General features: G+C 59.2%; 2 protein-coding genes across 5 annotated transcripts; one reads left to right on the top strand and one right to left on the bottom strand.

Annotated features, from left to right (window-relative positions):
• The first annotated feature begins 205 nt into the window (after positions 1-205).
• DCST2 (DC-STAMP domain containing 2) lies at positions 206-12,317 on the top strand. The gene is made up of 15 exons (XM_046681780.1): positions 206-473; positions 633-803; positions 1,086-1,187; positions 1,427-1,624; positions 1,948-2,013; positions 2,515-2,728; positions 2,895-3,052; positions 3,688-3,852; positions 5,015-5,182; positions 5,311-5,411; positions 6,344-6,474; positions 6,818-6,945; positions 7,292-7,385; positions 7,491-7,631; positions 10,456-12,317. Exons 1-15 carry the CDS (start codon positions 206-208, stop codon positions 10,556-10,558), a joined length of 2,208 nt encoding a protein of 735 aa, XP_046537736.1. The 3' UTR covers positions 10,559-12,317.
• ZBTB7B (zinc finger and BTB domain containing 7B) lies at positions 10,733-26,584 on the bottom strand. 4 transcript variants are annotated; one of them, XM_046681781.1, is made up of 5 exons: positions 26,470-26,511; positions 26,195-26,295; positions 20,165-20,204; positions 13,396-14,561; positions 10,733-13,011 (listed from the first exon to the last, which is right to left on the bottom strand). In XM_046681781.1, the coding sequence occupies exons 1-5, from the start codon at positions 26,494-26,496 to the stop codon at positions 12,546-12,548; spliced, it is 1,800 nt and encodes a 599-aa protein (XP_046537737.1). In that variant the 5' UTR covers positions 26,497-26,511; the 3' UTR covers positions 10,733-12,545. The 4 variants fall into 4 exon arrangements, with proteins under 4 accessions (XP_046537737.1, XP_046537740.1, XP_046537738.1 ...); XM_046681784.1 differs by having other exon boundaries at positions 10,737-13,011; positions 26,453-26,584; XM_046681782.1 differs by lacking the exon at positions 20,165-20,204 and having other exon boundaries at positions 10,738-13,011; positions 26,453-26,583.
• Positions 26,585-26,830: the final 246 nt, after the last annotated feature.

Below are 26,830 nucleotides of genomic sequence, written 5' to 3' on the forward strand. Positions count from 1 at the left end.
CCCTCTGCTCTGAGATGTGGGGAAGGAGATTAGAGACCTACCTAACCCTTCCCCAGTCTTTGCTACTGGGTCAGGAATTCCAAGATATACACAGTAATAGCCCTTCGGAACCTCAGAATGTGGTGAGAAATTCCAGGACCCTTGAAGAGCCACAGAACCCCGGGGGCATCTCCTGGAGACAGGCAGACATTTGGTCTCAGCAGCTATGGCCAAAATCATGAAGGATGTTGTGCGCCCCTCGGGGGCTGAGGAGCCAAGCATGGCGCGGGCTGTGGTCCGCAGCGTGGGGGGCTTCACCCTGGGCTTGTCCTTAGCCACGGCCTATGGGCTCCTGGAGCTGCTGGTGGAAGGGCACAGCCCCTGGGGCTGCCTGGTGGGCACCTTCACTTTGGCTGCCTTCCTTAGCCTGGGCATGGGATTCTCCCGCCAGGTCCGAGTCACAGTCCTCCTGCTACTGCCCCAGGCCTTCTCCAGTGAGCCTGGCACCCAGGGGGGGTGGGCAGGGGCTGGGGCAGAAGGGATCTTGGGGGAGGGGGCAGGACGAGGGAAATATTCTTAAGGCTTCTCTGAGAGACTTACATGCTGCCATGTGCAAGCCTGGGTCCTGGTTCTGATGGCGTTGTCTCCCCCAGAGCAGGGCCGGGCACTGCTGTTCGTGGTTGCCTTTGGGTTGGTGCTGCAAGGACCTTGTGCCAACACCCTGCGCAACTTCACCCGGGCCAGTGAGGCGGTGGCCTGTGGGGCAGAACTGGCCCTGAACCAGACGGCCGAAATGCTGGAGCGGGCCAAGCAGCCCCTTGTCAGTAAGGCCCCCCCCATCTCCCGCTGACCCTCATGTCCCCCTTGTCCTGCATGTTCTACAGTCCTCTGGCTTCATTCCTCTCTGCTGGCACTGGGCCCCAACTTCAAAGCACCTGGTTAGACCCCTTTATCCTTGCTCTCTGGCCTGCTCCACTGCCAGAGGAACTGTCTCCCAGACCCAAGCTCCCAGCTTCCCACCTCCTGGGTGGCAGCCCCTTCTCCACTCCCTGCCCCAGCGCCTAGAGGAGGAGACCCCCACAATCCCCCTGTCCCCTGCCTCTCAGGTGCCCTCAACAAGATTAAAGCCATTGCCCAGAAGGCCAAAGAGGTGGCTGACCGGGTCCGCAAGTTCTTTCGGTCAATCATGGATGGCGTGAAGCACGTAGGTCAGCACATTAGCACGTCTGTTTTTGGGGGAACAAAATTCACCCAGTCTGCTCACTCTCATCTCTGTCCAGGACTTTTTGGGCCCGTCCTGGGTGCTGACTAGTCCCCACGGGACACAGCACAGCCAGGCCCCTGACCAGGCCTCTCCAGCTGTGGGTGCTGTCCTGATGTTCCCCAACCCCCTGAGAAGATGCTGCAGGACTCCAGCCCTGGGTACCAGCCCCACAGCTGTCCCCAGCCAGGGCCCTGCGGAATGTGTGGTACTGGCTCCTGCACATCGGCGACGTGTGCAACGCCGAGCTGGGAAACCCTTACTTGAAGTGTGCCCGGGTCTTTGATGATGCCAAAGACAACTGCATGAAGGTCATACCACAAGCCTACCACCTGTGTTACGTGCTCATGCCCTTCAAGCTGGTGCTCTGTGGACTCGCCAGTGGTGAGAGAGCCAGGGGCTCGCTGGCAGGACTGGGGACCTGGCAAATGTATGGGTCAGTTGGGAAGGTGGACCCAGGGGACCAATAGGAAGTAATGAATATGGGACCAATAAGGATGCTGGGCCCAGTATGGGGTGGCAGGGAGACAGGGAGGAACCAATGTGGGGGTTGGGTAATGGGGAGAAGCCAAAAGGTTTTGAGCCAATGTAGAGGCCGGTAGGAAAAGCGAAAAATCAAGAGGTCCCTGTGAGAATGAGGTCCCTGGAGGTGGGAGAGGCAGGCTGCATCTCTCTGCCTCTCCTGACACTCAGCATCTGGCTCACAGTGGTTCAAGTGTTCTGCGTCATCCCCAAGTACATCCAACCCTTCCTGCGCAAGACCATTGGCACCCGTGAGTGATCCCCTCCCAGCCCTGCGTGCTGTGCTTCTGGGCGGTCTCCCTCCTTCATCCTCGCATGGCCATTGCCATCCCCGGAGTGTTTGCAGCCCGTGGATGAGAATGCAGGAGCAAGAAAGGACCTCAGGAGGTTACCCGGGCCAAATGTCCATGCTGTACAAATTAGGAGATTGAGGCTTAGCAAAGGGGAGGCGCCTCACCAAAACTTGACTTTAGAGCAGGAGTTGGGGAGAGAACCAGGGCCTCCTGCCCCAGGGTGGCTCATTGAGGTCTTTCATTATGGAGGGTAATTCTGGGGCTGGGCGTGCAGTGGCCATGGCACAGATTGTGGAGGCTTTGACCCCTCCTCAGTCCACCATAAGTCCAAACGCTGGGGGTTCCTGGCTGGTCTGTGAGCTGTGCGACCCCTGGGCTGTGCCGAGGCCCTTCCCAGGTGCAGCTCTGCTCCCTCCTAACTCTCCTTGCTCACCTCTCCTTGGGATCTGCTGGCCCCAGCTGTGATGAAGTTGATTAACCGGGTGCGTCAAGAGTTTGAGTTCAATGTGACAGCCACTCACCACTTCTCTGTGGACCTCAATGCCTCTCGGAGCCTGTCCCAGGTAGCTCTGGACCTCCACGAGGCTGTCAGCATGAAGCTGTACCGTGTCCGTGAGGCCCTGGCTCTGATGGGCTACACCACACCTCTGCTGCTCACTCTGCTCTACCTCCAGTGAGCGGCTGCAGGGCGGGTCTGGGGAGTGGGGCGCGAGGGCTGCTGGGGGCCAGCTCATCCCCACATTATTCTGGGAGGCTAGAATTTGAGGGCGGGGTGGGGAGGCTGCTGCCCTCTGGGGTCTGGTCATGGGTGCTGAGAGGCCTCACGTGCGCTCCACCAGAGCCCTGTTTTACCGGTACTGTTACCTGAACTGGGACCATTACGACAACATCTACATCACCAGCCGCTTCATGCACATGGAAGCCGTCCGCTCCATGGCGGGATTGCCCACAGTGCTGCCGCTTAGTGCCCACGAGGCCAGACACTACATCCAGCCGGGTGAGAGCCAGAGCACGGGGGGATGGGGACCCTGAGGCAGGCCAGGGCTTCCCCCAACTCCACTGTCTTAACCCTACGCCCCATGCACAGGCCTGGCTTGGGGCAGGACCAGAGAGAGAGACAGCCCAGAGCTAAAGGAAATTTCAGGCTAGGGGGAGACACAGTCCTGTCCTTGGGGAGCCGTCAGTCTGGGGAAAGTAGGGCCCCTCGCAGCAGCATGCAGAGAGAGTGAGTCAGGGGAGGGAAGGTTGAGTGGGGAGTGGATATGGAGTAAGGGAAGTGAAGATGGGAAAGCTTTCAGGGGTGGGGGACAGGAGGTGTGAATGTGCCGATACAGAGGAGTTGCAGCCTAGGGGGACTGTCTGTGAGGCGGGGCCCCAATAAGAGGATCAGGGATGCCCCAGGAGGGAGGGTTCCTGGAGACTGGAAATGGGCCACTGGGCCTAGGTGGAGATGCTGGGCCTCCACCTCTGGCCCTGGAGCCCCTGCCCATGAAGAGGGCTTCCCACCTTTGCCCAGGGGTCCTCACAGCTTCCACATCTTCCAGATAAGCAAACAGGCCCCGGCTCAATCAGGGGGTCAAAACCAATGGGAGAAATGGGGAGCATCCTCCTGACCATCACTCCTCCACACAGGCTCCATCTTCCTGTCCCGGTGGGAGCAAATTTTTTACATCATGGCAACCTTCAACCTTATTCGGCACCTCCTCCTGGTGCTGCTCCTGGTCTTCCTGGACTATGCTGTTTTCTGGGTGCTCGACCTAGCCCGGCACCAGCTGCAGGGCGAGATCGTGGCCCGCAGTGAGCACCTCCACCTCCCCCAGCCTGCCCAGCTGCAGCCCCCTCGGTCTGCTCCTGCATCCTCCCCATCCTCCCCATCATCCCCAATCCTGGGAGATTGCCTGAATGTCCCCATGTCACTGTTACTCACCAGCCCCTGACTTTGCCCCTCTTCCAAGTCTGTCCTCTGCCTGGTAACCCCTGAGTCCAGTTCAAGGTTATACCATTACAGAGTAGTTAAAAACACAAGTTCTAGAGTCAGACTGGCCTGGGTTCAAACCCTAGCTCTGTCCTTTACCAGGTGGTGACCTTGAGCACGTTCTGTAACCTCCCAGAGTTTCTGTGTCCTCATCTGAACAATGGAATATAAATGGTAGCAACCTGGGGCCAGTCCCATGGTGTAGTGGATAAGTCTGGCAGCTCCGATTCAGCTGCCCGGGTTCAGATCCCAGGCATGGACCTACACCACTTGTCAGCTATGCTGTGGCGGCAACCTACATATAAAGTGGAGGAAGATTGCCACAGATGTTAGCTCAGGGCTAATCTTCCTCAAGCAAAAAAGGAAAGAAAAGAAGATGATTAGCAACAGATGTTAACTCAGGGTGAATCTTTCTCAACAACAATAACAACAACAAAAAAAGAGTGGTAGCAACGTCTCTGGGTTGCTCTGAGGAGAAAATGAGACTATGTGTGCTCAGTACACGGTAGACCATTGATTGAGAGCATGCCACGAACTGCAGAATTAAACTAATCCTGTGTACCAGAGGTGCAACAGAAAAAGCAAAACAAAATACCCAAACATTCAATAACTCACTTAGCCCAGTGCCTGCTACAGCCCGTGCTTAGCAAATGCTTTAAAATAAATGCTTCCGGGTGGTTGTGGAGACAGGGGATGGACTAGCTGACCGTTAAGGTCAGCTCATATCTGGTGGCCTGGGCAGGCAGACCAGACACCAGGGCCAGCCAGCTCTGGACCATGGAGCCAGTCCCAGGAGCCAGTGGCTGAGGTTAGGCTCTGGGGCACCATGGGGGTGCCTGGGGCATCAAAAGCCCCCGGCTGAGGTCTTGGGGCTATTCCTATAACCTGCACTGCTCCACTCTCCGCCATCCAGAAGGTGGCCTCCCCTGCTTGGAGGAGTGGGCAACTGCATGGGCATCCGTCACCCAGTGTCTCTGTTGCCAGGCCCTGTGTTAGTATCCATAACCGTGGAAGGCACCGGCTATACTGGGAAGATTTACCGTGACCTGGTGTCGGCATTTGATGTCCTGCAGCAAGGCAACATCAGTATCTTGTCCCGGCGCTGCCTCCTGCATCCCTCGGAGCCTGACCCCGCTGGTTACATACTCATCGGTATCCACCACACCCCTGAGGGTGCTGGGAGGATAGACACTATTCGGGGCACAAGGGGCGCTGAGGGGGTGTGTGGCTGACACCTTGTGCCCACCGGCAGTGGTTTACTGTGCCTGCTGTGCCCCCAGGCACCATGTATGGCCTATGCTTCTTTGTCACTCTGTTTGGCAACTATGTCAGTCGGCTGCGGCGGGTCATCTGTGCCTCCTACTACCCATTGCGGGAGCAGGTGAGGGGTCCACAACCAGTCCCTGTCCCGCTCCCCAGGGTGCTAAGCTCGTGACTGTCTGTCTTGGTTTGGGGGAGCTTAGAGTCTTTCAGCACCCCAGCCCTCTCTCCTCTGTCTGAACCTAAAGCAAATGACCTGGACTGTTGGTCTCTGGACCCCATATGCAGCTGGGAGAAATGGTGCCTCCTAGGGCAGGGCTTCCTGAGACAGAGCTTGCCTCCAAAGTTTTGTTAAAGCCATGGGGGGCTGAGGCCGTGTTGGCATGTTGAAGTGTGAATGGAAACTCGCTAGTTTACTCATTTACAAATCGTTGACTGCGCATCTGCCGTATGCCAGTCACTGTGCTGGCCTCAAGGATGCTGAGACGAGCCAGACACAGCCTGGAGCTTAGCATCTCGAGACAGGCCAGGCAGACTTTGAAAAAGACATTTTAGGGGCCGGCCCCATGGCACAGTGGTTAAGTACGCATGTTCTGCTTCGGCAGACCGGGGTTCACCGGTTCGGATCCCGGATGCAGACATGGCACCACTTGGCACACCATGCTGTGGCAGACATCCCACATATAAAGTAGAGGAAGATGGGCACAGATTTTAGTTCAGGGCTAGTCTTCCTCAGCAAAAAGAGGAGGATTGGCAGCAGTTAGCTCAGGGCTAATCTTCCTCAAAAAAAAAAAGAACAAGACATTCCAACGAAAAAAGAGTTTTTATTAAAGAATGAATAAAGTGCTATGGAAGCCCAGAGGAGGGAATGAGTAACTCTGCCTAGGCAAGTCCAGAAGGCTTCCCAGAGGAAGGGGCATTTGAGCCACGTCTGGAGGGATCCACAGGAGTCGGACAGAAGGCAAAGGTCGGGAGCAGGGAAGGGTGCACAGGGCACTTCAGGCAGATGAAACAAGACCAAGGGGATGCCATCTCTGACCTCCCCACCACCAGGAGAGGATCACCTACCTCTACAATGTACTTCTGAGCCGCCGAACCAACCTGTTGGCTGCCCTGCATCGAACCGTGAGGCGGCGGGCAGCTGACCAGGGCCACATGAGTGTCCTCCAGGGGCTGGCCATGAGGTGAGCCCACTGTCCTTCCTTATAGGAGTTGGGGCGGGAGGGGACAGAAAAAGCCAAAGGTCAGAATGGATCACTGTCCTAAGTGTCAAGAGATTTGGTTGAAGAGGGGACCCATTCCATGCTATTCGTGCACTGAGGGGGAGAAATTGGGATGAGAATTCTTAGGGGTGGGGAGTAAAGGGAGGAGGAAGACAGGAAACAGGTTGAAGGTTGTTGTTACAGTCAGAGGGATGGAGGTTAGACTGCAGGAAGGCCTATCTGCCATTTGGAGGTTGGTGATGGAGATGGGGGTGGTTAGGCTGGCTGGGCTGGCCTGCTCAGTGTCTGGGACCCCTCTCTTCAGGTGCTCCTGCCTGGCTCCATTTATCAGCCACTTTTGGAAGCCCCAGGCCTACTGCCTGGGCTGCGGGCAGCCCCAGGACGAGGGGGACATGGAGAACTTTGTGTCCTGCAGTACCCCCGGCTGCCAAGGTGAGACTCCTGGGCAGTGTGCGTCTCCCTGCTGGGACTCACCACATCTGCATATGCCAATCAAATGTGGTCCTGCCTTCATGGACTTCTCCCCTACCTCACCTTTTGTACCTCTCCTTCATTACCACGCATGTTCTCATTTACAGGTAGCTCATTGTCTTAATGTTTGCCTTAATTCTCCCATGTGCGAACAGAATTCACATGCAACTGGCAATGCAGCAAATCCCTAGTGTACACTGCTTGACAAGGACGGTCCTCCCAGGGGAGGCAGGGGCTAGAAGCCAGGGAGCACAGCGGGTGGGTGGGTAAGCTCAAGTTCACCTCCTTCCCTCCTGACCTCCTCCAGCTCTCTTCTGCACCACCTGCTTCCGCCTCCTGGACAACACCTGCTCTGTGTGTGCATCTCCTCTCTCCTACCAGGGGAAACTGGACCTGGAGCTGTGAGTCTTCAGTGAGATGGGGTGGCTACAGTCAGTGGGGGCAGTGGGAGCAGCCACCCCTCCCCCAGCACCTCTGCAGGCCACTGAGATAGGAGGCTTTTCCAGGGACTCCAGTGACGAGGAGGGCCCCCAGCTATGGCTGGCTGCAATTCGAAAAAAGGACCCTGAGCAAGAGTGGTTACTGCGGCAACGGCTCCAAGAAGAGCTGAACAGGACCGTCTCATCAGAGTCCAGCTCCGAGTCCAGGTGAGCAGAGAGCAGAAGGAGTTGGGGCCTGGGAGGCCCAAGCATGTTCTGTCACATTTACGAAGGGCTTCTTTGGTGTCTGGTCCTCTGCTAGAGCTAGACAGAGATGGAGGCAGGGGTGGGAATGGAGGTTTGCCAAGTGCCTGCTCTGTGTCAGCACCCCTGCCCTGGAGGAGCCCACCGAATGGTGGGAGAGAGTGACATCAAATAGATAAGTGACAGTAGTGTGGAGAGTACCCCAATCAAGGGGTGAAGCAGGCTCTGGATAGCACAGAGGACAGAACAATCAATTTGGGATGGGGGTATATTAATGACGGCGTCACATAAGAGGTGAAAAAAGAGGTAGGTCTGGAGGCAACCTGGTGGTTTGTTAGGCTAAGGAGCGGAGGAAAGCACTCCAGGGGGAAGCCTGTGTGAGTTGGGAGAATCTGAGCCATTCAGGAGGGGAGAGCCTAAAGGAGGGGGTGTGCAAGTGTGTCTGGGTGGAGACCTCAGAGAATCAGTTGGCAGATGAGGTTGGAAGTCAAGGTGGGGAGAGATGGGAGAGGGCCTTACTTGCCGTTTGAAGATCGTCAGTCAGAAAGTGGCATGTTCGAATCTGTCTTTTAGGACAGTAAGCTAGAGGCAGAGCAGAGGATGGGCAGGAAGAGGGAGAGCAGACAGGAGGCTGTCTTAGTTCAGGAGAGGTTGGCGGTGGCCTCAGGACTGAGCTGCTGAGAATGAGCGGGAGTTTATGCTTGGGACTAGGGGGCAGGGTGTTAGGTGAGAGGAGGAACAGGTTCTGGGGAAAGAGGAATGGCCCGGTCCAAGAACTTCAAAGTGTCTGTAGGGCATCCAGCTGGAGATGCCCACAGACAGTTAGAAAGCGGCAGGGCTCTGGGCCGGGGGGTGTATTTTGGGGGGTTGTTGATTTAGAGACTGTAAGAGAGAGAGTGCGCTGACTCATCCTGGCGGAGGGCATGGTGGGAGAGGAGAAGGGGACAGGGACAGAACCTTGAGGGGCTCAGTCACAAACCAAGGATGGAAGAGGCTCAAGAATACAAGAGAGCTAAGCATATCAAATGCCATGAAGTGATCAAGGAAGATGAGGGCTCAAGACTGGCCACTGAATTCGGCGGTTGAGAGATCACTGGAGTGGCTTGTGGGAACAGTTTTCATGGCATTGGGAAGGCCAAAACCAGATCATAATGGGTTGAGGGGTGACTGGGAGAGAAGACTCAGAAACAGAAACAGGGTACGTGGCTCGGCATCACTGTTACAAGAAGTTTGATAATTCTTTTCTTAAATATAACTGCTGTAGTCAAAAAAAAGCTTGATCGTGAAGGAGAGGGAGTTAGCTTCACACAGCAAGAGAGTAGTTTGAAGGGGACCCAGCACCAAAGGATTTTTCTTTATCCAAGGGTCGGAAGATTTAAGCATTTAGGAGGTGAAAAAGAGAGCACTGAAGAGCGAAGGATGCCGGAGAGATGGGATCTAGGGCCAGGTGGACAGGGTGGCCTTGGATAGGAGTGGCCTCGCGTGTGGCAGGAGGGGAAAGGGTATGTTCCTCTGAGCAGAGTTGAGCCTGCTCCAGTCTGGTGGCCTCAATTTTCTCTGGGGAGTAGGAGGCAAGGTTGCCTGCTGAGAAAGCAAAGAAGGGGGCTGGGAGTGGAAAAAAGTTTCAAGGAGTGGGTGGTGGAGGTTGAAACATCTGCCTTGGGGAATGTGCAAAGAAGCCGAGCGGGGAGGTTAAGGGATTTGCAGGTAGCATGAAAGGCCCAGAGGATGTCGAAAACCATCACCTGTAATGGCTGACTCCAATGTGCGTGGTTCTGGGTTTTCTTGGGCAAGTGTGGTAGCCATGAACAGGATTCGAAGGTTGAAGGCTTTTTTTCTAGGCAGGTCAGGGAAAGGACAAGATGGGGCCAGAATTGGTGTGTCTTCAGTAAGAGTGTCTGAGAAGACTGGCCTTGGGGAAGGGAAGGGACTGAGACCCTGGGGGGCAGTCCAGGGTCTGTGTCTCAATGAGGTGCTAGAGCAGGGGCGGTAGCCAGGAGGGACACAGAGAATGGGCCACCACCAGGGAAGAATTCTGCAATAAATCCAGAGAGTGGTGAAGATTGAGAGGGACATCTGAGTGGCAGTGGAGGTACAGGTCATTATGGGCAAGGAGGTCAGGATTGAAAGGCCAGAGAGTTGGATGAATCCTTCACTGAGGAGGCTGCTGGGCCACACAAGCAGCCAGAGTTGGATACTGGCCCGCTGGATGGGTACGGCAGGGTGTCTGAGAGGCCTGGGGAGACAGCCACAGCCCCAGGGGTACATGTGGCGGCCATGGCAGCCAGAGGCTTTGCAATATGTCATGGACCAACGGGGTGTGAGAAAGGCAAGCAGCCTCCACCTAAGAGGACTGCAAAGAAAACTGTCCAGTGGGCACATTCCATTGTGAATGGGGCAGTGGAAGCAGTGGTGAGTTGAGAGTTTGAAGGGGAAGTAAAGCTTTATTTTGAGAGGTTCCCGAGGTCTCAGGGAACTTAAAAGCTGGGGTGCCAGAAGTGGTGGCTTGAGTGAGCCTCGAGCAGGTATACCAAGGTCGCTACTGGTTCTGCCCTTATTAGCCATGTGGCCTTGGGCAAGTCATTGCCCACTCGTCTCTAAGCATCAGCCTAAAATCGGAAAACATCTACAGCCATGGGCTGGCATGCCTTGGGGGCCTGGGAGAGCAGCAGTGGCTGGTAAATAACAGGAGCCAAATCTGAACAGATGGGGCAAGGGCAGGGGGCAGGAATACACCTGTGAAAACAGAATGTTGGTGATCGGCCCACCTGCTTGCTCTCCTCACTAGTGACCGGGATGAGGAAAAGGGGCCTCAGAAGAGGACCCACAGGCAGCAGCCCCTCCCTGAGGCCAAGTCTGTCAGCATTCCCATGCCTGCTCAGCCCCACTGACCACCTCAGAAGTCCTCTGCCCCCAAAGCAGCCCCTCCCCAGCTTCAGAAGTCCCAGTCCCTCTGTCTCTCATCTCCCTTTCCTCCTGATCTCTCCCACCTACCCCCAAAATAAAGGAATCAAAGGTGGACACAAGTGTGAATCTTAAATTATTATTATTTCTTCCTGTCGCTTACACCCGAGGTGGGGGGCAGGGGAAGGGGAGGGGAAAAGGAGAGGGGGGATTGCCTCCCCCCCTAAGGCACTGAGTGGAGAAGCCGCAAGGGGGGATGGGGGAGGCCACATTGTCCTCACTCCCCGGGGCTAGGCCCCAGGTCTCCCCAGCCCTGGGCTCCCCCATCACCTGAAATGCTAAGATGAGGCCCTGGGCCACCCGACCTCCCCCACCCCAATATATTACATCATCACTTTTTAAATAGATACAGGGACTGGTCCCACTACCCCCTCCCTGTGACCCCCCCCACTATTGGGGGTACCTGGGCAGCTGTGCAAATGGGCGTGGGGGGGTGCATGGGAGGGAGGGAGAGCACCGGGCCCCTGAACCTGCCCCTTTTAAGGAGGGGGAGGGGCCGCCAGGCCAGGGAGGGGATATAGTGCAAGGCAGAGCCCAGGCCGCAATGGGGGTCCAGCACCCAGCGAGGAAAGGGGGGGAGAGACCCCCACCCCCAGCAGAATTGGGTAGTTAAAAATCTGAAACTAGATTTCAACAAGACCAACAGAAGAGGCTATGTACAGAACAGGGGTAGATTCAGTCCTAAGGGAAGAGTGAGGGGATTATTCTCCCTGACCCAACAGGAAGCGCGGCTGGCAAGGGTCTGGGAAAAGGACCCCTTTCCCTCAGGTCCGCAGCCCACTCTCCCAGCGGCCAAGCAAGACGTTATTTGCCCACTGCCTTGGGAAGGGGCGCCGCTCGCTCACCAGCTGGGCGGTTGAGGCGAGTGAAGCCGGCTCGCTGGAGGTGGCCGCCGGGGGCGCTCGCCCGCGCAGGGCATGGCCGCCAGATGGCGCCGGCTCGCCCGTTCTCCGCAAGGCTCCCCCAACCCCTCACCCGGTCCCACACCCTGCGCCGCGCCAGCCCGGGGGCGGCGTGAGTCAGGGGCGGCAGCGGTGGCGGCGGCTCCGGCTCGCACCTGGGCGGGGAGGAGGTGGGGAGGAGAAGAGGGTAGGACGCTGCCCGGCCCGCCCTGCCCTCTGGCCCCGGGGAGGGAGCGGCGGGAACAAGACATTCCCTGCCCGCGGACGCGGGAGGGGAGGGCCGGGGAGGAGAACCGAGCGGAGCGGCTCCCCTCGCTGGGCGGGGCCCCTCCCGCTGCCCCCAGGGGCGGGCGAGCCAATCAGGCCACCCCGCCCCCTTCTTCTCCAGGACCCCATGACTCAGCGCCGGGAGCAGGGCGGAGGGGGACTAGGATGGCTCCTTCCTTACAGGCCCAGTCCCCCAGTCTTTCAAGCTTCTACCTTGCTTTCCCCCACCTACCCTTCCTTTGCCGCCCCCTTTGCATAATTCACTGCCAGGAAAAGGGAACAGAAACCAGGAAGGAGGGGTCTCGGAAGGGAGGGGCAGTCCTTCTCCCCTCTACACAGCCAAAACCCCAAGGGGCGTGGGGGCGGGGCAAGGCTTTGGTCCCAAGCCCCCCACCCCCTAGAAACCCGCATAGCCGAAGAGGGATCCCGCAAATCAGAAATACATTATTGCTTCTACTCCCCAGGAGCAGCTGGAGACAGGGACCCCACCTTTACAATAGAGCTGTAAATATATACATAATATCATATGTATCACTCCTTGGGAGATCACCCCAATCTGGGGAGCCTCTGCCCCAAAACCTTCTCAGCTTGGAACTGGAATGAGGGCTCTGGGGGGAAGGGGCTGATTTCTGATGCCAGGGAGGCACAGTGCCCCGACCCCAGCTCTGTCTGTCCTGCACGCTCCCACTGCTTGGCATGGGCGTCCCCGGCCTCGTGCTGCTCCAGCACGGCCTCTTGTCCCTCTTTAAGAGGACTCCATGGCACCTTCAGCTTGAGGCGTGGTGGGTGCCCCCTCCTCCTCATCGTCATCAGGGGGCCCCGGGGTGGAGACCGGGGGCCCAGTAGGGGCTGACTGCTCCCAGAATCGAGCTAGAGAGAGGCGGAAGGTGTCCAAGTGGCCATTGGAGAGGTCGAGGCCAGCGGGGGATGGGGTGGCAGCAGAGGGTGGTGGGTAGTGGGGTGGTGCATCGTCCTTGCGTCGCCGCCGGGTGCGCACCTCCAGGCAGTTCTGGCCCTTGAGGTGGCGCTGCAGGTGGTCCTCCTTGGCGAAAGCCTTGTGGCACAGGTGGCACTCATAGGGCCGGTCTCCCGTGTGCAGGTGCATGTGGTTCTTGAGGTCATAGCTGTGCAGGAAGCGGGCTGGGCAGTGCGGGCACGAATAGGGGCGCTCTCCTGTGTGCTTCCGCATGTGGATCTTCAGCTTGTCATTCCTGGCACAGGCAGGGGGGAGGGGCAAGGGAGATGTTCAGGATGGGATCCCTGGCTCACCCTGGCTGGGTTCCCAGGCCTTGTCCCATTCCAGTCCCTCACCATTCGTTTCCCCATTATTACCCCAAGATACATTGGGCCCAGCCACAAGGCTCTCCTGTCTCCAGTACAGCCCTCTTGGACACCAAGTCTTTCCTGCCCCAGACCTACCCCTCTTGACTTTCTTTCTCCTGGTTTCCCTATCCTGGTCTCTCTCCTCACTCTGGAAACCCCCACACCCCACAATCCCTTCAGGATCACCTATCTCCACAACTTGGGTCTTATAACTCCTTTATCCCTCCCCAGGGACATGGCCCTTGCTGGCCCTGTTCCCTACAGGTACTCACCGGGTGAAACGGACACCGCAGACTTCACAGGCGAAGGGCTTCTCCCCTGTATGGGTCCTCATGTGGCGTGGCAGTTTGCCTGCCCCGTGGATGATCTTGTGGCAGACCGGGCACTCCTGGGGCATCTGGGAGCGGCGTTTGCGCACCAGCTTGTCCTGGCCATCTAGGCCTGGTGCCAGGGCATCCTGGTGCAGCGAACTTAGGTAGGCCATCAGGTCAGGATCGATGGCATCCTCATCTGAGCCCAGCTCCTCTGGGGACAGCGGGGGCCCGCCGCTCTGTGCCAGCCCATAGGCTGGGGGATATACCAGCTCCTCCTCTTCTTCTTCACCCTCATAGGGCTCGTAGCTCAGGGGCCCCTCAGGGGGTGAGGCAGTCCCTGTTGGAGGGCTGTAGCTGTCCGCCAGGCCACTGCCCCCACTGCTGCCCACTTTGCCTGCCACCTCCTCCTCCTCATAGGTCAAGGGATGGGTGGGCACTGTGGGCACCTCGGGCACTAGGTGGTTTGCCCGGGCCCCCTTGGTCTGCAAGAAAGCTTTTCGGGGCTTGCGGCTGCGGCGGGCAACAGGCCGAGGTGGTGGGGGTGGTGGCGGCGGTGGCGGGAGGGGCACCTGTGGAGGGCTGTCTTCCCCGTTGGGAACTCCTGAGGCCGTGGCTGTGGCGAAGGCCTCCAGGTACTGGCGGGCTCGCTCACAGTCATCCTCATCAGGGCTGGGAGCTTCTAGCCCACTGACCTGCAGAATCTCCATGCAGGCAGCGATGACACATGGGATCTCCAGCAGCCGGGCGGCCTGGAGCACTGCCGGCATGTTGGCGCTGCTGGTGGTCAGTGTGGCTGTATAGGCAAACTCGAGCAGGGCACCCAGTGCCTCTGGCCCCACAAAGTCCAGCTCACACACGCCAGCCCCTGCTCCCCCAGCGGCTGTCCCGCCGCCCCCAGCCCCCATGACGGCCCCGCCACCGCCCTCGGTGAAGAGTTTCTTAAAGTAGTGGCTGCAGGCAGCCAGCACAGCCCGGTGGGTGCGGTATTCAAGGCCCTGCGTCCGGATGGTTAGGTCACACAGATGGCCCAGCTGGCGCTGTTCGTTGAGGCAGCTCAGGAGCTCACTGCTGTGTTCAGGGAATGGAATCCCGATCAGGTCGTCCTCAGGGCTCCCCATCTTCTCCTGCAAGGTCAAGTGGAGGGGGAGGTTAAGAGTGCTCAGCCCTGCAAGGGGGTCCAGGGAAGGAGTACCAACACTGGCCAGCACTTATTGATGGATGACTACATGCCAGATACTCTTCTAAGCACTTCACACCCATTTAATCTTCCACAACCCTCTGAAGTAATGATTATCATCCATTTCACAGACAAGGAACCTGAGGTGCGGAGAGGTGAAGTGACTTTCCAAGTTAAGTGCAGAACGGGGTTCAAACCCAGGCAGTGGGCCCGGAGTCTGTGTTCCTAACCACTGTGCACTCTTCTGCCTCTGTGAGAGCAGGAGCCCTGACTTTCTGGTCCTTTCCTGGAGACTCATTTGCTTCACCTGCCCCATTCCCCATCCCTTTGGAAGAAGCCCTGGACTGGCAGAGAGGATGCCAGGGTCCTGCTTCAGTCTTCATGAAGAATTGGCTGAAGGACTCTGGGTGGCTCTGGCAGCCGGTCTCAATCATCTGAAAAGTGGGGTAACAGTCCTTGTGTGGAACCTCCTCACAGCCCAGAGAGAGGCCAATGAGAGAGTTCAGATTCACACTGGAACAAGATCTGCTGGAGGCACGTCAGGTGCTTCAACTCAAGTTATCTCCCTAAAGCATTTGGTGCACTATAAAACACTATGCAAACAAGAAAGGCAGCTTCCCAGCACCCTCGTCCACCCACTAGAAGTTCATCTCCCCTTCTAGATCCCCCCTTCTAGAGGCCAAAAGGGAAACACAGCTCCCAGCATCCCTCCCCCCACATCCTCCCCTCCCCCATGGGGCCAAGGAGCAGCCACCCTTTGCTGGGGTGTCGCTGGCGCGGGTGCTTCCTGCCCCGCACAGATAAGCATCGTCCCCGCCCCCTCCCCCACTGCCAATAGGCCAAGTTCCAGTCCCACCCTTCCCCCCCTCAGCTACCACCACCACCTCTCCCTCCCCATTCCTGGCCAGTCAAGAAACCGGGCCCCCCCCCCCCCCCCCCACCAAGGGCCATCTTCCACCCTCTATGTTTTCCCCTCCAAGGCACAGCCACAGAAGGTGCAGAGCTGCCAGCGATCCCAAGGCTGGTGGGAGGGTAGGGGTAGTAGAGCAAGTATGGCCTGGAAGTGTGGAGATCTTCTTCAAGTCTGGACTCTGCTACTATCTTGCTGAATGACCTTGGGGAAGTCATTTCTCTCTGTGCTTCAGTTTCCTCAACTGTACGAGGAGGGGGAAGGAGTGGAAGCTCCAAGGGCTCAGCCCTATAGCCCTGACATTTAGTGGGTCTGGAGCAACTGGAGACAGAGTTGGGGCCTGGAAAGAGCTGGGCTCTGGAGTCAGCCAGGCTGGAGTTGAATCCTCACTCTGTGGCTGATTAGCTCTGTGACCTTAAACAAGTGATCTAATCTCTGAACCTCTTTCCTCATTTATAATATGGGATAATTCTACCTGACTCCTAGGTTGCAGTGACGTGTGTGGCACAATGCCTGACACACAGTAGGGGCTCAATAAATGTTCTGGCCTTGGGAGGGAGAAACAAGGTCTTGCCTGGGGCCAGATTCCACTATACACATGGCCTCTGCTGGGAAAACTACTTGGGGACAGGTCTGTCTCCCTCCCTCAAATCACCCCGAGGGAGTCAGGTTACTATTAGCTACATGACCTTGGACAAGTCACTTCCTTTCCCGAGGAGGCCTGTTTCCTCATCCGTAATATTAAAGGCTGACCTAGATGATCCTTAGGGCAAGTCCCACTGACATTTTGTCAGTCTTCTCTGCCACTCCCAACAGCTGCTCAGCCCTGGTCATTGATGGGGAAAGGTTTTTTTGGGGGTTGGGGGAGTTAAGGGCCACAAATTTCCTCTTTAGGACACAAGAACTGCATTGTCTCTGCCTGCCTCCTTGCCTGCCACCTTCACTGCAATGCCAGGACTCCTGGGCAGAAGCCTTGAGTGAGCAGCACCCATGTGTCTGCCTGTGCTTGTAAGCCACATCTCGGTACCCTGAGATAGCCCACACGTTCCCACCTGAGTCCTCAAACTACTTCTCTCCCTGGGGGCCAAGAAGTCTGGGAACTCTCTCAGTTCCCTTTGGTTCTCCTGCCTGTACTTTACAAATAGTACAAATGGCAAATGGCCCCAGGACTTAGGAACAAACAAAAACTGGGTGGGCAGCAGCAGCAGCAGTAGCAGCGGCAGAGGGGGGGGGCAGCAGCAGCCATTTAAACAGCAGTGGGCACCCTCCTGGGCCCAAGTGGATCCTGTCCCTCCTGAGGGGAATGGGTGGGGCTGTCCTCGCTGTCCATTGGCCGGGAGCTGGGCACCCGCAGGCACGTGGCTCACCCCATCCCTCTCCCTCCTTCTCTCCCCACCCCACCCATTCCCGCTGCTAAGCCCGCCTCCTTTCTCCCACCCCAGGGCCAGTCTCCGTGGCAACTTGGTGTGGTAGGGGCGCTGATTGGTTGACCCTGCTGTCAGGTCACAGGCTCAGGCTGGTTCACCATGCAACTCATATAAGGCTTGGGCAAAGGTGGGTGTTTAACTCCTTAGGCCCAACTCCAATGCCCATGGCCACGAGGTAGAGACGAAGGAGGGGAGAGGCAGAGGACACACGTGGGAAGGAGAGAGTGTTCACACAGTTCTCTAGCTTCTGGGAAACTCCCCCAGCCCTTACCCAGGGCTCTGGCACCTATGCCAACTTAGGTGCCACCTGGCACTATGCTGGTGCCAACCAGGCCAAGGGGGCACTCCTAGCCACATCATCTGGGAGGGGTGGAGGTCTCTGCCTTCTTTCTGACAGGGTGGGGCGCTGGTACCAGGATGCCCACCCCACCATGGGCACCCTTCCCACCTCTGCATCCCAGAGGGCCCAGCCCCCTGACGCCCCATGAGGACGGCCCATCCCCACCCAGCCTGGCATGCCCCCTCTTGCTAAGACCTTGTGGGCATGGGCGTGTGTGGTGGTTGTGGAGGGGGCAGCTGTGCCAGTGAACCAGGCGAGGTCTGTTTGGTCTGTTTGCCTGGTAGGGGGAAGAACTGGGGGCCCCGCCCCATTGCTCCCCTTTTCCCGCCACCCCCCCAGGCTCCCCTCACTGTCAGGCCTGCTAGACCGGCCAAGCCGGTGGGCAGCTCTCTTGAAACTGGGCCCTGAGTCAAGCCTGCCCCATCTTTGGTTGGGGGGAAGACTTTGGGGTAAGAAAGGTGGGAGGGGGGAAAAGGTGGGAGCCCCTATCATCTACCCCTCGGTGCCCAAGGGCACCTGCTAGGGTGTGTCCACCACCAAGAGACCAAAAGGTAGAGGGCACTGGCCCTGGTTCGGAAAGGAAAGGAGGCTGGAACTCTTTCCAGGTGCTGACCTCAGGCAGTGTCCAGTGCAGGGCTGGGGGCACCAGGGCCAACACTGCTGGCTGGAGCCAGCTGAAGAGCAGGGATACGAGGCCCTGAAAGGGGCAGCTGAGTAAAGCTGGCCCCCCTCCCTGCACCCTGGGGATTACGGGAGTGAGGCTTAGTGTGGGGGGCAGCAGGCGGAACCAGGATTAGTGGCAGAGAAAATAGATATGGGCCTGAGACACACAGAGCGCTCCCCCCACCGGGGCTCCAAGGCCCCCACCTCTGGGCTCTGCCAGGGAGCCTGAGAGGGGCCTGGCCAGCCTTTTCCAGGTGCGGCAGCTTGGAGTGAGGGAGGACAAGGACCAGGCTGTGACATCCTCCTGCCAGGGGTGATGGAGACCTGAGGCTCTTCCCAGTGTCCCTGGCACCTTCGCAGGCCACCCCTCCCCCTTACTTCTTTCTCCTTTCTCCCCCCGTCCAACCCCCACCCCAACTCCAGCCTCAGGTTCTCTTCCTGTTTTTTTGGAGCTAAGTTTGCACGAAGCCAGGGCTTTGGCCTGTGGCTGGACCAGGGCGGGTGGGGAAATAGGACAGCCAGTCCAAAGTCCTCAGGGACCCAGGAATCCTAGTTCCCCAGCCTCTTCCATCCCTTCCCAGGGCCTCTGGGGCCCAGCGGCTGAAGCCATCTGGACTGCCCAGTTGGGAAGGCAGGGTAAGGGTCTGAGGGGAACCCCCTGGAGGACTGGAAGGCTTCGAAGGAGAGGCCCTCTGCCCAGGGATGCCCTAGGCACTCATGTAGCCCTTCTCTCCCCACCTCAGCCCCTCCAAGCTAGTGCATGCCTTCCCCATCCCCCCATATGCCGCTTCCCCCCTTCTAACCTCACCACCCCCAGCACTCACACTTCCTGGGGGCCGAGGCGGGGAAGAGAGACCGCAAGCCACGAAGGGGGAAGGAGGCAAGGGGAGTTGGCTGCTTCCCGGTGCTATGGGGGTTAAGCCTCTCCTCCCTCAAAATCCCCAATTCCTGGTGCTGCGACTCCCGAAATGAGGGAGACCTCAGTGCTCCCCCACATTTTCTTTCCATGACACCAGCCCTAGCCCACAGCCCCTCAGGCCACATCAGGAGAAATATGAGGGAGATAAAAGATGGCGGAGGAAGGAATGGGGGCAACTCCCTCTTTGCCAGCCTTCCCCTCTCTACCTTTGGGGACCTCTGCTCAGCAGCCATTCTCCACTCTTGGCCTCCTCTTTCTGTCCCCTTACTGCCTTCTCTGACTCTTGTCTCCCCTCTCCACACCTCATTCTTTGCTTTCCTTCCCTCAGCCCTTGCCAGGCTCCTGCCTCTTCTCTACCACATCTATGTCACTAGGCCTCCCAGGAACCATCCCTACCTTTCCTTTCTTTTCCCTTTTGGTTGTCTTGCTCAAGCCTCTCCCACTTCCTCCATTTCACCTTGCTCCAAGCATCCCTTTTCTTCTCCCCGGGCAGGCGCGGTATAGAGATGGGCAGAGGAATTAAATCAAGGAGGAAGGCCTGCCCTCCAAGGCCTGGTCTTGCCATGGGATGGCCACATTTAGGGCACCCATGGTCCCCTTCTGGATGAAGCACAGGACCAAAATTTGGGGGCCAGGTGGGGAGGATGGGTGCGGGGGGTGCAGTGAGAGCGGATGTGGGGTGGGGTGGGCCTCTCTGCCCGTCAGAGTTTCCAGCGCTGGAGCTGCTGGACTTTCCCCAGAGGGTGCCCACCCTGGGCCAGGCAGCTGTGCACTTGGACAGACCCTGGCCATCAGGCTTCCCAGCGGGGTCTGCCTGGGCACCGCCAGCTCCCCTTAGGGCCTGAGGAAACCGCACAAGGTGCCAGGGTCTGCCCTGTGCCCACCCCCTCCCCCAAGCCTAGCGTCTCCGGCTGGGTAACCGAGCCGGCTGGTAACCCCACACCCGCCAAGCCGCCGGCAGAAACCTGAGCCCCCCAGCCCCAGAGGACACCCCAGCCCGATCCCCGGAGTCCGGCTCCCTGCCAGCCTGTCCAACCTCCTGTCCGGGCCCAGCAATCCCTCGGCTCCTGTAGGCCCCTTCTTCTGCTCTCCTGTCCTCCTGGGTCCCCTGGACGCTGAAGCTCCCCCACGCTCCAGCTCCTCAGACCCTCAGCTCCCTAAACCCCCAGTAAAGTTGGGACACCCTCTGCCTATAGCCTATTTTTCAGTCCCTCTCTGACCCTTGGCCAATTCTAGGCCTCCAAGCCTCCCCTGGGGCCTCAACTCCCAAGCTAGAGCGGGGCCTACTCACCTGAACGCTGAGGGGCCTTGCCGGCAGCTCCTCTTGGCCCCTGGGGGGAGCAGGTTGGGAGGGGTCGGGGAGGGCTGGGCTGGGGGGGAGGTAGGGTGGCTGTTCCCCGCTCCAGCTCCCTCCTTCAAAGGGGCCGCCCACGACCTGGCCCAGCCCCTCCCCCCTACAGCCTTAACCCTCTGGGTGCTGTCCCCCCTCCCCCCAGCTTGGAGGGAGGGGTTACCAGAGGGCTGGCAGCGTGGGAGAGGGCCTAGAGTCTCTGCTGTTGTGCCCCAAGCCCCAGCTGTACCACCCCCGCCTGTCCTCACTCAGTCCTAAAAGGGGAAAAAGGTGAGCGGTAGGGAAGGTAGGAGCTGGGACAGTCCAGGAGGACAGAGGTGAAGAGGAGCAATAGGAGAGGCTTCTGGAGGTGGGACCAGGAGAAGGAAGAAGGGAGGGGAGGGGACAGGAGGCGGCAGTGGCCAGAAGAGGGAGGAGGGGAGCCCTGGACAGTCAGTGCCAGGGGTGACAGGTGCCCAGGTCCCAGCCCCTCAGGGCATGTGGTATGATAGGGGACCAAAAGGAGGCCCTCCAGACCCTAATGGGCCCCTCAGCCCCCCTGGGAGCTGGCCGAATTCTCCCCACCCTGTACTGGGCTGGGGCCCTCAGGGGCTGGGCAAGGCAGCACCCCGCCCTCCCCATGCCTCACCCCAAACCCACTCACATACCACAGTTCCTTGCCCGGGCGCCAGCCCCTGCCAACCAGGCCAGGGGGCAGCACTCATGCCAGCCCCCAGTGGCCGGGGGGATCAGGGGGACAGAGCTGGCCTGAGGGGGGTGGACAGATGGGGGAGCTGTGGGCACCGAAAGAGGAAGGAGCTGGGAGGGGGCATCTGCTGGGAAGCGCCTAGCCCCACCCCTTGCGCAAGCTGCTGCCACCCTGGCCGGTTGGGTGGGACCCGCCTGGGCCTGAGGGGCAACTCAGAAGGGCTCTGAGCCCAGAGATGGGTGGGCCACAAAGTCCCACTTAAACAACTCCTGAGGTCTCTTATTCCTGGAATGAGGGGTGCCCTCATGTCCCTCAAACATTAGGCCATCCTAAGTTCTGCTGGGCTGAGGGGGGACCACAGAAATGCCCCCTAAAATATCTCCTCCCCTTTCCCCCCAACAGCTGCTGGCTCAATGCCGCTGGCCTGCTGCCCCTCACCAGCTCCCGGCCCGGTTGGCACCTACCCACCAGGATGCTGGCAGTCCTGCCCTCCTCTCCCTCCTACCCCCCTGCTCCCAGCGCCCCATGCCAACTGTGGGCCTGGGGTGGGGGAGGGTCACCCCTGTGTCTTGGTGCCAGCCAGGCGGGCCCAGGCCCCTAGGTCCTATAGATAAGGCCCAAGACCCTGTTCTCAAGCTATCTCCTTAAGAGACAACACACAGGTCAGGGCCAACACAAAGAGAGCCCAAGAGGCTATGGACAGCCCGATGAGCAGTGATTGAAGGTTCCACTCCCCAAGGTGGGGGCCAGTGTCTCTCCCTGCCACCAGGAGCCAGCCTCCCGGCATTCCCCCTGCCCAAGCATTTGCTTGGGCACCAAAGTCCCTGCAATTCCTGAGAGCCCTAGTGCCCGCAGCCTGCGAGGGAGTGGGGTGGGGCTGTTCTCTGCCCTTTGATCCCCATAAACCCAGGGAACCAGCCTAGAGGGCAGGGGGCAGGGAAGGAGTTCATGGGGCCCCTCCATTTCACCCCTGCCAGGGGCAGCAGGACAGGGTGTGGGCATCTCTTGGGTGGGGCCCTAAGAGAATGGGTAGCATGTCTCACCAGGGGAGACGGATATCAATCATGGGCACATGGGATCACGTGGGAACAGGATGATGAGAACAAGGTGGGGGGATGCAGAGGGTACCCATGTTCCAATTTATTCTAGTCCTAGCTTTTACTCCCATACAGAAACATTTCCAGACTTAACCAAATTGAGAGATCAAGGAGGACTACAACTCCCAGTATGCACCACAATTGCTTTGCATGTACCTTGGGAGTTGTAGTTCCCTTGAGAAGCCCTGTGCTCTCCTCTTCCCCAGGGCCTCGCTGATAGGGTGGGGAAGGCAGAGCAGAGGACTTCACAAATCTCCAAGGGGACTGTGTTTAAAGAGGTAAAAGGCTAGGAGGTCCATGGTGGGGAGAGAAGACCCCTGCTCCCAGGCAAAGAGGGAGGAAAGGAGGAAGGAAGGAGGAGAGGATGTCTGTTGAAAGGGGCATATGGGTGGGGAGGAGTTGGGGGGGGAGTGGAAACAGGAAGGAAACTGAAGCCAGAGACATGAGGTCGAAAGCAAGGGCCTGGTGGAGCCCTACTCCGAGGCCAGGCAGGGACTGGGAATGCATTTCCCTATGCCATTCTGGTGGCCTGGGGAGGCAGAAGAGGAATTAGTGATGTCAAGTGACAGCAAATTGGTGTGTTTGTGGGGTCACTGGCTCTGTTTGCCTGCCACCAGCTCTCTCTTGCCTGAGGGGGCACCCTCAACCCCTGGATCTGGCACAGGTATTTGCTGGCTGGGAAGCTCTGAAGACTGACTCGGTTCTGGGATGCTAGCAGGCAGAGGAAGGGGTTGGGAGAGGTCAGGGCCAGGTCCGATGGGAAATATGGTAGAGGGAGGTATGTGTGAGGTTAGGCCCAGGTGTGAGGTCAAAGAATTGTGCTGGCAAATGAGGATGCTATCCTCCAGGGCTGAGGCCATGACAGCTGGGAGGCCTCTGAGAGGAGGCCCACGGGCATGGGCTAGAATGAAGAGGGCAGCCCCCAGTGGAATTTGCTAAAAGTAGCTTTCCCCCTATGCCAGGTAACCTATGAACATTAAAGGTGGCAACTAAGGGGGCCAGATGGCAGCCGATTGCCTTTCCTTAGTGGGGGTGGAGGTCAGAAGTGGGCAGAAGCTCTGCTTCGAGGCCACTTTCCCTGGCCTCCCCAAGGCTCTGGGACAGATGCTTACAGGCCCCAGTCAAGACTCTTGCCAAGACCTTGGTGGGGCTGGGTGGGAGCTCTCTCTTGCCCCTCTGAAGCCCTTGATAGTAGATGACAGTAGCTCTAACCCCTTCCCCCCAGTCCCCCAGGCCCGCCTTGGCGCCTGGCCGCCTGTGTGTTGGCAGGACTGTGGGGGGGGGGCGGCGAGGCAACTTCAAACTGTCCGGGCAAAACGTCAAGTTTACTCACGAGTTTACTCAGCAGAAGGAGGGGGAAGAGGCCAGAGCGGGCACACCCCATGCCAGGGTCCTATCCGTCTGCCTGTCCCCACCTTCCTCCCCACCCCCTCCTCTTCAGCCCTAGGCCAAAACAGGCATAGGCCCCAAGGCCTGGTGGCAGGGCAGTCTTAACTCTCAGAAGGTCAGGGAACCAAGCAGGCCGGAGGCAGGAAGCCCAGGAGCAGGCCCAGAGGCTTCTATCAGAGGGCAGCACCCTGCCTGGAACCCATTCGCTACCCATCTTGGGGCCTCTGCCTTGGGCCAGATACTGGGTCTCTCAGCCACCAAGAAGGGGGCAGTACGAGCTGGGCCTCCTCCATCTGAGCAGTCCCCTGGGAAGTGACTTCTGACCCCAAATGTCCAATCCTAGACTGTGCCTCGGGGAGCATGATGCCATCTGGGCAGCCAACAGTATCAGGGGCTGGTTCTCTCAGCCTTGGCTTGGAATGGGGGGCCAGCACCCTATCTGACCTACTTCCCTTTCCTCCCCACCTGCTTTCATTCTCTGCTTCTCTCCCCCAGCCTTCACTGTCCCCACCCCAGAGGCGCTCCGCCCCCCATGCCCGCTGGGCCCCCTCCCCCACCCTTCCCCAGGGTGCCAAGTGCAAGCACACAAAGGGCCCGATGGTGCATTGTTAGCCCAGCCCCCGCTGCCCGCCGCACCCTCCCAGGACGGGCACTAGGCCAAGGAGGAGCTGGGGGCCTTGGGTGCCAGGGGGCACCATGGGGAAGGGGGAAGAGGTCAGCACCTGTCTTCCAGATACTGGGGTCCATAGCAGCTGGAGTTGCATAGTGATGAGAGGGCTCCATTAGAGCAGGCCTCTCTCCTTGACACCTGAGCCTAGTGGGCACTGCCTTCTTTCTTCCCCAGAGCCCCTTTCGGGTGGTATTAACCCCTTCCTGACCCTTGAGCTAAGGCTAGGGGGTGTGGTACCCAAGGGAGGGGACAGTGTCTGGGGGTGCCAGCAGGCTGTGTGGTGCCCACAGCAACCATGTAACAGAGGCACGCTGGGGGAGCTGGGGTCCCGGGGGCCAGGGACAGGAGGCACTGACAGAGATTTCTTCTTGTTTCATCAGCTGCTCCAGGGGGAGCCCCCTGCCCTTCTCCCCAGTCACCACTAAGGAGGAACACTAACTACCACCCAACTCAATCACAAATACGTCCCTCTCCAGCACAACACTCCTATGCCCACTCTCCCCTCCCAACCTAATGCCCACTCTATGCCAGCTCTCCCAGTGGTGCCAGGTGGGTACAGGGGTGACCAAACCAGTTGGTGTATGTGGGGGAACAGAAGGCAACCCCATAATCCTCCAGGCCTCATCCCCCACACATATACACCCTATTGGGAACACAGAGTTCCCATCCTGGTTTAACCCCTCACTGCCCAATCTGGCTCCCCCTACCCCTACTAAACTGTCTTCCCTCCTCCAGGAATAAGTTGGGGGAAGGGGGAATAGCTGCGCTGACTCATTCTCATTCTCAGCTGCAGCTAGGGGTCTCCAAAGCATTCGAGTGGGGGTCAATTCAAGAACGCCCTCCACCTGGCCCGGAAGCCAGGACAGCCTGCTGGTCTCCCCCTCTCCTCAGCACCCACTTCCGGTGTCCCAAACTAGGTCAGCAGCGCTCGTTTCCTGTGGGTCAGCTAGCACCCGCGCCTCTGCCCCTCCCCTGCTCCGGACCCAGGCTCCCCCCGCCCCCCCCCAGGGCGCCCCGAGGTCTCACCACGTCTCAGCCGCCCTTTGATACGTGGGGGTTGTGCGGGGCGGGGGGCAGGGGACCCGCCCTCTCTCCAAACACCGGCAGGGCCGGGGCGCCTGGGCAGGCACGTGTCCGGGCACAACCCGCTGCCCACGCCGCCCCCCCACTCTTGGCCCCCCCTCGCTCTGGCCGGGACACGTCGCTCTCTTACTTGGGGTGGGGTGGGAGGAGAGAAAGAAAGCTGGAAATTGAAAGCAGCGCCCCCCACCCCTTTGAATGGCAGCCCTCTGCCAGCGGCGCGCACAGTAGGTTCTACAACACAGTCGCGACCCCCACTCTGGGTAGGGGCAGGTGCGCCGGCGCCGGTGGGGGAACGGGTGGTAGGTAGAATTCTTCCCAGTCACCTACTCTGGCTCTTGGGTTCTGGGGGCCTGAGCTGGCTTTGAAAAGGTGGCGGCGGGACTGGAGCCTGAAGGAAAGGAGTGGGATGGAGGGGCGGCGGAGTGAGGGGTCGTCCTATGTCGCTGGGAGGTTGTCGCTGAGCCCCACTACCGGAGAGAGAGCGCGGCTCTGGAAGCGCAAGAAACCGAATAGTCCAGCCGGTAACTTTCCCCCAAGCCGCGGCTCCTCCTGTGCTCCCCCCACCCCCCCCCCGCAACTGGCCCAGGTCCAACCCACCGCGCCAGGGGGCGCGGGGGGGGGGGGGGCGGGGGGAGCGTGTTGTCCTAGTTAGAGTCCGTCAGCGTTTCCATTCCCTCAACTCGGTCGGGTCGGGGGTCTCCCCCTAAAGTCACGACGGAGACTAGGGGAGCGCTCAGCGCCGCCTCACCCTCTCTCCATCCTGGAGCCGCCAGTCCGTCTGATCTCAGAAGTGCAGAGAAAGTTTCTGGGGACCCTCCGCCCCGCGTTGGGGGCGGCCGTAGTTCCTCCTCTACCTTTCCTGCCAGTTAAAATCAATTCCAAACACCCGGGGTGTTGGGAAGGCACAGGGAAGGGGAGTGGTGGGAATCTGGTCTGCATGCGTGTGTGTGGGGGGGTCCTACTTACAGGACGGACGAAGGACACTGCAGTAGTCTAGAGTCCGGGGGACCCCGAGCCAGGAGACAAAAGTGGGATACACTCACCTCTCCGCCTTTGGGTCCGCCGGCTGGAGCTGCTGAGGCACAGGGTGTGGGGAGAAGCGCGTCCCCTGCCAGGCCCGGGGGCTTGGGGCCCTGCTCCGGTCCTGGTCAGAAGGCCGCGGTCAGTCGCTCGCCGCTCTCTGCTGGGGGGCTCCTCCTCCGCAGCCCTCTGCCTCCTCCTGCCGCCCGCCCCCCCCTCGGCCGCCGAGAACCGTACATTCACCTGGCTCCCACCCGCCCCCCCCTCAGGGCCCGCCTCACCTGTCCTGCTGTCTCACCTGTCCTCCTGCTTGCTTTCCCCCCATCCCTCCCCTCCCTCCCCCCGCCCCCTGCCACCCCCCCAACTCCCCCCCCCAACCCTTAGCAACACCCTCTGTCACTTCCTGGTTTTTTACCCGCCCCCCCAGGCCCCCCTCCCTCCGCCCAATAAGGACATAAACTTCAACCCCTTGGTCCAGCCAGTCCCTGCAGGGCGCAGATGGGTCCCTCCCTCCTTTTTCGCTCCCTTCCTCCAAGCTCTTACTTTGCTCTCCGAGCCTTTCCCACCCTCCTCTTTTCCCTCCTTCTTCCCTTCTCTCTCTCTTTCTCCCTTCACCTGCCGCGGTCCCTTTCCCCCCCTCCCTCTCCCTCTCCCTCTTC

Source organism: Equus quagga, chromosome 13 (genome assembly GCF_021613505.1).
Source record: "Equus quagga isolate Etosha38 chromosome 13, UCLA_HA_Equagga_1.0, whole genome shotgun sequence".
Classification (NCBI taxonomy): domain Eukaryota; kingdom Metazoa; phylum Chordata; class Mammalia; order Perissodactyla; family Equidae; genus Equus; species Equus quagga.